The 12,662-nt window shown below is 47.2% G+C and overlaps 1 protein-coding gene across 6 annotated transcripts in view; it reads left to right on the forward strand.

Moving 5' to 3' along the window:
- FAM184A (family with sequence similarity 184 member A) overlaps positions 1-12,662 on the forward strand; it is a 408,528-nt gene that overhangs the window by 86,638 nt on the left and 309,228 nt on the right. For 5 of the 6 annotated variants that reach the window (XM_033938486.1, XM_033938491.1, XM_033938492.1 and 2 more), the window contains exon 3: positions 107-242. In XM_033938486.1, the coding sequence (XP_033794377.1) occupies positions 107-242 (136 nt within the window). The remainder of the gene's footprint in view (positions 1-106; positions 243-12,662) is intronic. The other variant, XM_033938488.1, reaches the window with a different exon arrangement.

Genomic DNA, 12,662 nt, shown 5'->3' on the forward strand with positions numbered 1-12,662 from the left:
GTGTTTATGACTAGATGTTCTATTATGTTTTTATCAGTAAATACCATTTTACGTACATTTGAGATGCGTCTTGGACTAATATTTCATGAATTTTATATTTGCTTAGGTTCTTCAGAAAGAACTTGAAGATGTCAAGCAAGGGGATGCATCTCTGCAAATCAAGCACAAGGAGTTAGAAAGTGAGCTAGTAGCTGCTAGAGACCGTTTACAGCAGCAGACCACAGAACTTGTTCTCAAAGCCAGTATGTTAATTCAGAACTATGCATGTATAAAATGGTTAATGACAATTATACAGCATTTCATATATTTTAATAAGCTTGTTAATTTGATCCTGCAGAAATGTGTGCAGTTGCATCTTCAGTAGAAAATTTAATTTATCCCAGGACAAGCAGGCAGCATATTCTCTACATATGGGTGATGTCATCTATGGAGCCCCGATCGGACACTCTCGCAAGCAAACTTGCTTGAAGATCTTCAAGCTTGCGAGTGTACCGCGCATGCGCGTGTGCCTTCTCGCCCGAGTCAGGGTGTGCGTCTCCTCAGTGTGGCCTCAGTTCTTTGTTTTCCGCAGAGCTGTTCCTTTGCTCTGCGCGATCGGGGTTCCTCTTGCACCGCGGCTTGCTTCGTTTTTTTGTTTTCGAATTCGGGTGAGTCGCTGTGCAGTGCGTTTCCATAAAAAACAAACAAAAAAACTTTTACTCTTGTTCATCATTGACCCGGGGCCCCGGGTCTGAGTAGGCCGACAAGCCTTGCGCAGCCGAAGCCGTCTTTTTGACAATTCCAGTCGGAGCATGCAAGTGTCCTTTGTCCATCGGCTTTCCCCCCTGCCCATCGGGGGTCAGCTTCATCATTTTTATCATAAGTGGGAGTTGCTAACAACCGACTCCTGGGTTCTCACCATAATTCGGGAGGGGTACTCTCTTCACTTTCAACAGGTGCCTCCGGTTCAGCCCCTACAGGAGTTTCCTTCTGACAGGTCGCAACTTCCCCTCCTGCTTCAGGAGGCCCAGGCTCTCCTCTGCCTCTGGGCTATTGAGGAGGTCCTGGTGTGCCAGCGGAACTCGGGGTTTTACTCCCGTTTTTTTCTGGTTCCCAAGAAAACTGGGGACTTGCGTCCCATTCTCGATCTGAGGGCTCTCAATAAATGCCTGGTCAAGGAAAAGTTTTGCATGCTCTCTCTCCCGATATTGTACCCCCTAATGGACGAGGGGGACTGGTTATGCTCCCTGGATCTGAAAGAGGCCTACATGCACATCCCAATTCATCCAGCCTTTCGCCAGTTCTTTAGATTTTGGGTGGGGAATCTCCATCTACAGTATCGTGTTCTCCCCTTCGGCCTCGCGTCTTCCCCGAGGGTGTTCACGAAGTGTCTGGTGGTGGTTGCCTTAGCCCTGCGGATGTGGGGTTTTCAGGTTTCCCTTATCTCGATGACTGGCTCATCAAAGCGTCGTCTTGATCGGAGGTTATCTCAGCGACCCAACAGACTAGTTTGTTCCTTCAACGTCTGGGTTTTGAGATCAACTTCCCAAAATCCCAGTTATGTCCGTCCCAATCTCTCCAGTTCATCGGAGCGATGTTGGATACACTTCGTCTCCGCTCGTTTCTGCCTCGACCTCGTCAGGAGACCCTCGCCCGTTTTTGCCAGAAAGTGTCTCTTCTTTCGACCATTTCGGCCAAGAGCATGATGATCCTGCTAGGACACATGGCCTCCACCGTTCATGTGACGCCTTTTGCCAGACTTCACCTTCACGTGCTGCAGTGGACCATGGCCTCGCAGTGGTGTCAGGACCACGATCTGGTCTCTTGCCGGTGGTCCTCATGCGGACGGACAACCAGGTGGCCATGTATTATGTCAACAAGCAGGGAGGTATGGGTTCCCTGTCTCTTTGCCAAGAGGCTCTGAGGATTTGGGATTGGGTGATCCATCACAACATCTTTCTCAGAGCGGTCTACATTCAGGGCCAGCAGAACTGCTTAGCAGACAATCTGAGTCACCTTCTACAACCTCACAAATGGTCCCTCAGTTCACTGACTCTGAGGCAGGTGTTTGCTCGGTGGGGGACCCCTCCAAGTAGATCTGTTTGCATCTCCCCTGAACCACAAGTTGCCTCGATTCTGCTCCAGGATTTATCCTCCAGCTCGAGATAGAGGCGTTCCTCCTGGATTGGACGGATCTGTTTCTCTATGCGTTCCCTCCATTTTCTCTGATTCTGAAGACTCTAGTCACGCTCAAGTCCGTCCACACTACCATGATTCTAATAGCTCCTCGATGGCTCAGACAACTCTGGTTCTCTCTGCTCCTTCGACTCAGTGCCAGGGAGCCTCTTCTTCTCCCGGTTTTTCTTTCTCTGCTTTCTCAGAGTCGAGGCTCTCTTCTTCATCACAACTGAAGTCCCTGCATTTGACAGCTTGGTATCTCAGCACCTAACTGCCTTGTTCAGTTCTCTCAGTCTGTTCGGGATGTTCTCAAGGCTTCCAGGAAGCGGTCCTCTTGCCAGTGTTATTCTCAGAAGTGGACCAGGTTTTCCTCTTGGTGTTTGACGCTGCGCCTAGAGCCGCATTCTGCCTCCTTGTCTTCCATGCTGGACTATCTGTTGCACTTGTCTCGGTCTGGTCTCAAATCGACTTCTATTCGAGTCCACCTCAGTGCCATTGCTGCTTTTCACCAGCCGCTTGAGGGGAACCGCTCTCTGTTCATCCAGTGGTTTCCCGGTTTATGAAAGGTCTTTTCCATGTTCATCCTCCACTCAAACCCCCTCCGGAGGTTTGGGATCTTAATGTTGTCCTTGCTCAGTTGATGAAGCCACCCTTTGAGCCCATCGATCGGGCTAACTTGAAAAGTGGTGTTTCTTATTGCTCTCACGTCTGCTCGCAGGGTCAGTGAGCTGCAGACTTTGGTTGTGGATCCCCCTTTCACCGTTTTTCATCATGATAAGGTAGTTCTCCGTACCCATCCTAAATTCTTACCTAAGGTGGTTTCAGATTTTTACCTCAACCAATCCATTGTTCTTACTGTGTTTTTTCCTAAGCCCCATTCTCATCCTGGAGAAGTGGCGCTCCATACTCTTGATTGTAAGAGGGTATTGGCTTTCTACTTGCAACGCACTCATGCTCATCGGACTGCTCCCCAACTCTTCATTTCTTTCGATCCGAATCGGTTGGGGCGTCCCTTGTCTAAGCGCACCTTATCCAACTGTATCTCTTTTTGCTATGCTCAGGATGGTCTCCCTCTGCAGGGTCAGGTCATGGGGCACAAGGTCAGAGTGATAGCGGCATCTGTTGCTTTCCTCAGGTCCACCCCTATTGAGGAGATCTGCAAGGCCGCCACTTGGTCCTCGGTTCATACCTTCACCTCTAACTACTGTCTGGATACCTTTTCCAGATGATATGGCCCGTTTGGCCAGTCTGTTTTGCGTAATCTGTTCTCCTAAATTGCCAACTCTCCCTCCATCCCTTTTTGGTTAGCTTGGAGGTCACCCACATGTAGAGAATATGCTGCCTGCTTGTCCTGGGATAAAGCGCAGTTACTTACCGTAACAGGTGTAATCCCAGGACAAGCAGGCAGGCTATTCTCACATATGGGTAACGTCATCAGCGGAGCCCAGATGTGGAAGATCTCAAGCAGACTTGCTTGAAGAAACTAGAAGTTTCGAGTCGACCGCACCGTGCATGCGCGAGTGCCTTCCCGCCCATCGTACGGCGCGTCTCCTCAGTTTTCAGTTTTCCACGGAGCCGAGAAGTCCGTCTTTGACTCTCTGCGTTTAACTTCGTTACTTCGTGCCTTCTCTGAACCGCGGTTTGTATTTTTTTCTTCACGAATCGCTGTTCTTACTTTATTTCTTTTATTTATAGTTAAAAAAAAAAAATTTTTTTTTCCAATCTTCCATACAACCGCTGGGGCAGGCCGCTCGGCCACAGCTCAAGGGCTTCGATTTTGCAGCGACTGTTTTTCCTTCTATGTCCCGGCTAGTAACGGGCTTCAAAAAGTGTAGCCAGTGCCAACGTGCGATTTCCCTTACGGACCCACACCGTCGGTGCCTCAAGTGTCTTGGGCCGGATCATCAACCGAAGTCGTGCGAGCGCTGTGCTACTCTTCAACCTCGAGCCCTTAAAGGTCGTCGTCTTTTGGTGGAGAAGCTCTTCGGGATGAATTCTTCCTCCGATCCCTCGACTTCGAATGCAACCTCAGCCTCACCTTCGACTGAAACTCCTCCTGCTTCCACCTTGAGCATCATCAGACCTTCGTCGTTTGCAGTGGCTCTTTCTTCGACGACATCTGCTGTATCTTCCCCTGTTGTCTTAGGTCAGATAGCTCAGCAGAAAGTTCCAGCGGTGGTGCTTAAAGTGCCTAAGACTTCCAAGTCGAAGCACATTTACACTGCCTCGGTGGAAACTCCAGCCAAAGCAGGTGGTCCGGTTTCAGACGCGGATCCATCCTTGCCAGCTTCTTTCCAGACCAGTTGGAGAAGCAATTCATTCAATTCCTTACTAATATGGGATCGAAGCTTCTTCCTCTTATCCAGCCTGTTTGTCTCAGTCTGAGCTTGCACACTCTATGCATGGAGCAGAGTCTCTGCGAGTATCTGGTCTGGCATCTAGGCACGTGAAGCAAGGAGCAGAATCTTTGCAAGTGCCTCGGCAGGAATCCTCAAAACTATACATGAGCAGAGTCTTTGGGAGTGCATCGAGGTTCCTCCATCAAGCCTCTGGAGCTTCGATCTACAGTCTCCAGTCCTATCCATTCTTTGGTGGCATCGGCTGCTTCTGTCTCCGAGGTGAAGTCTCCTCGATCTTCGAGATCTGCTTCTAAGCACTGTTCTCAACGATGATCGAGGCCTTCATCGAGGCATACTTCAAGTCATAGTTCTTCTTCTAAAGAACGTTCCTCTTCCACTAAGCCTTGATCTACTCCTACTTCGACTAGACCGCTGACTCCTCGATCGAGGTCTCCACTTCCACACCTCGAGGATGCAGCGGTTTCGATTGCTTCATCCAAGTCTCCATACTCTTTTGATGCCTTTTTTCCTGCCGAAGCTTCATCTTCAACCAAGGCTTCTTCGACGTCCTCGAGTCCTTCTCGAGGCAAAGCATTGGCGGATCAGCTATCTTTCTCATCTTTTCTTCGTCAGATGGCTGTTGACTTGGATCTTCAATTAGATACTGGTTCCAAATATTCTAAGGAGTACCTCGAAGTCATGCATCTACCTCAACCTCCTGCAGAGTCACTTAAGCTTCCTCTTCACAAGCTTTTGTCTCATCAGACTTTTGCCAGATGCCTGGAGACCCCTTATACCAGTGATGGCTAACCTTTTTGAGCCCGAGTGCCCAAACTGCCGCACAAAACCAAAGAATTTCCTCAAAGTGCCAGCACGTCAATTAAACCTTAATAACAAGATTTTAGTATCTAAAAACTCTTTATAAAGTTGCCTGAACTATGTAACATCATTTTTAAAGGTTGGAATCTTTGTATTGTCAGAGAATCAATTTGATTCACAATCCTTTGGTTTTCATTTCAATTTATTTATAATGTTTTAATGAATTCATTCATGGGCCAAATACACACATACTTTTCTCTGTCGCCGCACTCTTTGACCAAAAGATTTGTAAGCCTGCAACCACGTCAAGGTAGACTCTTTCAGCAGCTCCCCTCCCTCCCCCTTACCTTTGTGGCCAAGTCAAAATGATCTACCAACAATAAAATTTTAAAAACACAAAGCACGCTGTACGCAGAGAAAATGTTAATAATCATTTATATTCCGCGGGTTTTCAAAGAGGTCAAGGCAGATGACTTTATGCAATGTCACCTCAGTAACAACTATACAAAAATAGACAAATATTCCCCCTCCCTTTTTACTAAACCGCGATAGCGGTTTTTAGCGCAGGGACCTGCGCTGAATGCCCCACGCTTCTCTTGAAACTCATAGGCTCCCTGCGCTAAAAAACGCTATTGCGGTTTAGTAAAAGGGGGCCATAGTGCAAAATATAGACAGCATATATAAATTCTCAAAACGGACACATTTTGATCACTAAATTGAAAATAAAATCATTTTCCTACCTTTGGTAATTTCATCAGTCTGGTTGCACTTTATTCTTCTGACTGCATCCAATATTTCTTCCCTTTTTTCAGCCTCCTGTATGCTTTCTCTCCTCCAGACCTCATTCCCTCCCCAAACTTTTTCTTTGTTTCACCCTGCCCCCTTCTTTCTTTTTCTCTCTCTCCATACCCCCTTTCATTCTGTATGTCTGTCTTTCTCTCTCTCTCTCCGTGCCCCATTTTTCTTTGTTTCACCTAGCCCTCTTTCTTTTTTTTTTGGCTCCCTGTCCCCCACTTTCTTTCTTTCTCCTTGCCCTCCCCTATGCCACCACCATTGGGAAAATGCTGCCACCGCCACTGGGGAATAGGCTGCCACTGCCGCTATCGGGAACAGGCCGGCGCCGAGTTCGCCCTTCTTCTCTTCCCCACGGGGCCGACTAACTCTTGCCACTCGACGTCAATTCTAACATCGGAGAGGACGTTCTGGGCCAGCCAGGCAGCGATTGGCTGGCCCAGAACGTCCTCTCCGACATCAGAATTGACGCGGGTGGCGAGAGTTGGTCGGCCCCACAGGGGAAAGCAGGGAGAACTTGGCACCGGCCTGTTCCCAATGGCGGCGGTGGCACTCAAGTGGCTAAAGAGACGCAGTTTGCCAGCCTAGGGAGAACACTGGAGGGTGGCCAGCTGTGCACCCCCTTGGGGCGTAAAACCGGGGCAGACCACCCCCACCCCCACCTTGGTATGCCACTGCCTGTACCTCCCTCCCTATGACCAAAAATTCTCCTTTCTTCTATTCCCCGTGTACACAACCATCTCTTTCCCTCCCTTCCTCTCTCCCAAATCCTTGCCTTCTGTGTCCAAAAACACATTCCCTCCCCCACCTCAGCATCTCTTTCCCTCCCTTCCTCTCTCCCAAGTCCTTGCCTTCTGTGTCCAAAAACACATTCCCTCCCCCACCTCAGCATCTCTTTCCCTCCCTTCCTCTCTCCCAAGTCCATGCCTTCTGTGTCCAAAAACACATTCCCTCCCCCACCTCAGCATCTCTTTCCCTCCCTTCCTCTCTCCCAAGTCCATGCCTTCTGTGTCCAAAAACCCATTCCCTCCCCCACCTCAGCATCTCTTTCCCTCCTTTCCTCTCTCCCAAGTTTATGCTTTCTGTGTCCAAAAACCCATTCCATCCCCCACCTCAGCATCTCTTTCCCTCCCTTCCTTTCTCCCAAGTTCATGCCTTGTGTCCAAAACGCACACCCTCCCCCTTTTGTGTTCCCCGTTTGTCTCCCAGCCCATCTTAGCAACTTTCTCAGCAAAATGTAGCTCAAGCCGCGTAGGCTTGTCTTCTATTTCCTGCCTGTCCTGCCGCGCACACATAGCCGATCAGAAATCTTCCCCGACTTCAGCGCTGACGTCGAGGAAGATTTCCGATCGGCTGTGTGAGCGGCAGGGCAGTCGGAGTAGAAGACGAGCCTCGCGGCTCGAGTTATATTTAACCCCGCGGGTCCCCCATCGTTCCCGTTCAGCTCTCTCTCCTGTGCACCCCCTGGTAGTACTGCCCTGATGGCGGCCCTGCGCATGCCAGCTGCAAGGCCTTCGCGTGCCACAGTTGGCACGCGTGCCATAGGTTCGCCATCGCTGCCTTATACCATACTAGCTGTTCCAGGCAAATTGGACTCTAGGTATAAAACTGTACATTGTGAAGGTATATTGGATCCAAGATGGCCGACGGGACAGCTAGCTGAGCGTCCCGGTTAGATCACAGATCGAATATCAGGTCGTTTTTCTTCTTTGTGCGGCGATTTCCCCTTACCTGCAAAGCCGAAGAGAAGGGGCCGAAGTGCCGCTATAGCCCTGACCCTGCAAGGCTCGGCAGCATCGAAGATCTAATCCGCCGGATGCAGGAAGTGTCGGCGGCGGTGTCGGTTTCCCCATTGGTGGCTCTCAGTGGTGAGCAGGATGTGGTCTCCCCGGGCTTAGAGATCTCGTTAAGTCCCGATGCCAGAACTCCACCCCCTCTTCCTCAGAACACCAGCTCCCTTCATGCAGTAGAGCCATCGGAGGTCGGTGAGCTCCTGCCCTGTGAGGCTTCAGTCATCGGACAGGGGAGATTGGATCTGGACTCCTATGTTGTGAGTCCGGTAATGGCTGAGATTCAGAACAGCAGCTTCCACGAGAACAGCATGCAGGAAGAAAGGTCAGCTATAGTTAATTTTCCTATTCAGAATGAACAATTAGTTGAAATAGAGAAACCTAGAGAAATAACTCTTGAGGCGATATGGGATCTGGTGGCAGATTTGGCAAAATCTATCAAACCTCAAATTTCCCAAATTGAACTAAAGTTAAATACCCATGAAATAAATATTAAAGGTTTACAAACTGATATGCAGGACCTTAAAGATTTAAATGCTGCTACTAAACAACTTAATGAAACATTAATGAGAGACAATATGAATATGAGAAGAAAATTGGAAGCTTTGGATAATCTCTCTTGCAATAATAATCTCAGGCTAATCAATTTTCCCAGAGTGGCAACAATATCTCCGAGAGAGATCATAAAAAGTTATATGATAGAAATATTGGATATATCAGAAGAATTGCTTCCACCTTTAACTCAAGTTTATTACCTGCCTTTACGAAAGATTGAAGGACAACATCAACAACATCAAGAACCACAATTACCTACAGAGGTCCAACAAAATTTAAATGTTTCACTGATATTGGAACAGTCGGATAAGGAAATTGCGACACCTGCAACCTTACTTCTTACTGTTGCCTTAGCACTGGATAAAAACTGGTTGCTGAGACTTTACTTCAAAAATAAGTTAAAATAATTTTTGGGGTTTAAAATACAAATATTTCCGGATCTGGCTCGAGATAACCAGAGGCGTTGTCGTGAATTTTTGATTTTGAAGCCGGGAGTTATCGCTCTTGGAGCCTCTTTCTTTTTAAGACACCCATGCAAATGTGTGATAATATATCAAAAGCAAAAATATGTTTTCTTTGACCCTATACAACTGACAACCTTTCTGTCAGCTGCACACCTGAAAGCTGGGACAATAATAACATGAGTGTTCATTGTTTGATTTGGTCACTTCCTTCAGCTAACAGTGTCCCTGCTTTCTTTTTTCGATATATTACTAAGATTTTCTTGTTAGGCTCACTGCTTTACATCTTGGATCCATTAACTGAGGACTTGAGGAGGAGATTATGATTATTTTTGCTTTGATTATAATTAGTTTTACTTGAAATGTGTGTTTTTCTTTAATGCCTCTCATTTCTGTACAAGTGTATACTTGATTGTTTATTTGAAAATTGATAAATAAATAAATAAATAAAAACATCGCAAAGGGTTTGACAACTCACAGTTATCTCATCAATCCCTGCTTGTGGAGTCCTTCTTAAAGAGGTCCCATCCTTCCAAGGTTTATGCCACCGTTCCTCCTGGAAGGGAAAGGAAAACTATGGACAAATTCGGACGTCACATCTATCAAAATTCTATGATGTCCTCTAAAGACCTCAATTATAATTTTCATTTTATTACTTATTTTGAGTTCCTCATAACTCTTTTACCTAAAATTCTGAGTTATTTGGATACTCAAAAACACTTTGAATTTCAAGAAGTCATTGCTTCTTTAGCACATCTTAGATTACATCTCCTTCAATTGTCTTATGATGCCTTCGAGTTGTCTGCCCGGGCAGCTACTTGCTCTGTATCCATGCGTCGCCTTGCCTGGCTTCATACCATTGACATGGACCCTAATCTCCAGGACCACTTGGCCAATATTCCTTGGGCAGGCAATGACCTCTTTGATGAATCTATCGAGGCAGCCACCAAGAAATTGAACATGAAAAATCCTTTGCCTCTATTGTCAGACCTAAGCCAAAGCTAGCTCCTGCCAAAACTACACATCCTCCTATACATCAGAGGCATTTTGCTCCAAGGACGGCTCCTTACAATCGCCCTCCTCCTAAGAAACAGCAGCCTCAGAAGCAACAAAAATCTCAACCTTCTGCTGCACCTAAGGCTACTCAGCCTTTTTGACTGTTTAAAACAGAGCATAACCTCCACCTTTCTGACTCTGACTTCTTTTCCACCTATAGGAGGTCGTCTCCATCATTTTTACCACTGATGGACAACAATTACATCTGACCTCTGGGTGCTGATCATCATCAAGGAAGGATACTCTCTTCATTTCATTCAGGTTCCACCAGAGCTTCCTCCAAGAGGAAGCTCTTCCGTCCATCACAGACTGCCCTTCTTCTTTCAGGAAGCTCAAGCTCTGCTTCGTCTTCATGCCATCGAAACAGTTACTTTGGAACAGCAGAACAGAGGGTTTTACTCCCGTTACTTCCTTGTTCCGAAGAAGACGGGTGATCTGTGGTGCATTCTGGATCTCAGGGCTCTCGACCAAAAATGTTATCCCTGGCATCTTTTTATCCCCTCCTCGAGCAGAACGACTAGTTATGCTCTCTAGATCTCAAGGAGGCCTACACTCATATTCCCATTCATACGGCCTCCCGTTAATACCTCAGATTTCGGGTGGGGAATCTGCATTTTCAATAGAGAGTGCTGCCCTTCGGCCTAGCTTCATCTCCCAAGGTATTCACCAAGTGCCTGGTAGTGGTAGCAGCAGCTCTACAGAACCATGGTCTTCAGGTATTTCCTTACCTTGACGACTGGCTCATCAAAGATTCAACATCTCGGGGTTATTGTAGCGACCCCAACGGACTACCTGGTTCCTACAAAGTTTGGGATTCGAAATCAACTTTCCCAAATCCCAACTTCAGCCCTCACAGCATCTACAATTCATTGGAGCTGTTTTGGATACTATCCAACTCAGAGCATTCCTTCCACAACAACGTCTGGAAGCTCTACTTCACCTCTGTCATGCAGTGTCTTCCCCCTCTTCCATCTCAGCGAGACACATGATGGTGCTACTAGGTCACATGGCCTCCACAGTACATGTGACTCCTTTTGCCAGACTTCACCTCAGAATTCCTCAATGGACTCTGGCTTCTCAATGGACGCAAATTTGCGACCCACTTAATGAACACATCACAATCACTCCTTCAAATTTCTCCAGAGGCTTGCTTTTTCAAACACCTCCTCATCAGAAGGTCCTCACGACAGATTCTTCGACCTACGCTTGGGGCGCTCATCTCGATGGTCTCCGTATGGAAGGCCACTGGACCAGTACGGATCATCAATGTCACATAAATCTGTTGGAACTCAGAGCGATTTTCAAGGCTCTCAACGCTTTTCAACATCTTCTTCATGACTAAGTAGCCCTCATTCGGACAGACAACCAAGTTGCCATGTATTATGTCAACAATCAGGGAGGGACGGGATTTGCCTCCCTTTGTCAAGAAGCTCTGAAGGGTTGGGACTGGGCAATCCGCCACAGCACCTTCCTCAAAGCTGTCTACATCCAAGGGGCGAAAAATTGCTTGGCAGACAAATTGAGTCGTCTTCTGCAACCTCACGAAAGGACCCTCTATTCCTCGCCTCTTCATCACTATTTTTCACAGTGGGGAACGCCTGAGATAGACCTCTTTGCAGATCCCCACAACTACAAACAGCCTCAGTTCTGCTCCTGGATATACTCTCCTCATCGCCTCGAGGCAGATGCTTTTCTTCTGGAATGGACAAATCTTTTCCTATATGCATTCCCTCCATTCCCTCTCATTCTCAAGACTCTGGTCCAGTTGAAGAACGATCATGCCACCATGATTCTGATTGCTCCTCGGTGGCCGAGACAACCGTGGTACTCCCTTCTACTTCAACTCAGCAGCAGGGAACCATACCCTCTACCAGTTTTTCCATCTCTGCTTACACAGTCAAGGATCTCTCCTTCATCCCAACCTGCAGTCTCTACACCTGACAGCTTGGTACCTCTCAACATGACTCCTCTTCAATTTTCTCAATCTGTAAGAGACGTTTTAGAGGCTTCTAGAAAGCCTACCACTAGACAATACTATCACCAAAAATGGACTAGATTTCCTACGTGGTGTTTTTTCTCATGATAAGGAGCCTCAACATTCCTCCTTATCTTCTGTTTTGGATTACCTGTTGAACTTATCCACTTCTGGCCTCAAGTCTACATCGATCCGAGTCCATCTCAGTGCAATTGTGGTTTTCCATCAGCCTATTGAAGGGAAACCCCTCTCTGCTCATCCAGTGGTTTCCAGATTCATGAAAGGACTTTTCAATGTCAAACCTCCTCTCAAACCGCCTCCTGTGGTTTGGGACCTCAATGTTATCCTTGCTCAACTAATGAAGCCTCCATTTGAACCAATTGACAAGGCTCATCTGAAGTTTCTCACTTGGAAAGTGGTGTTTCTCATTGCCTTCACTTCTGCTCGAAGAGTCAGTGAGCTGCAAGCTTTAGTTGCTGATCCACCTTTCACTGTCTTCCATCATGACAAGGTGGTACTTCGAACTCATCCTAAATTCCTCCCTAAAGTGGTCTCGGAATTTCATCTCAACCAATCCATTGTTCTTCCAGTGTTCTTTCCACAGCCTCACTCTCATCTTGGAGAAATAGCTCTTCATACTCTGGACTGTAAATGTGCTTTAGCCTTCTGTTTGGAACGCACCAAACCACACAGAACTGCTCCTCAACTTTTTTTTATC

Source organism: Geotrypetes seraphini, chromosome 3 (genome assembly GCF_902459505.1).
Source record: "Geotrypetes seraphini chromosome 3, aGeoSer1.1, whole genome shotgun sequence".
Lineage (NCBI taxonomy): Eukaryota > Metazoa > Chordata > Amphibia > Gymnophiona > Dermophiidae > Geotrypetes > Geotrypetes seraphini.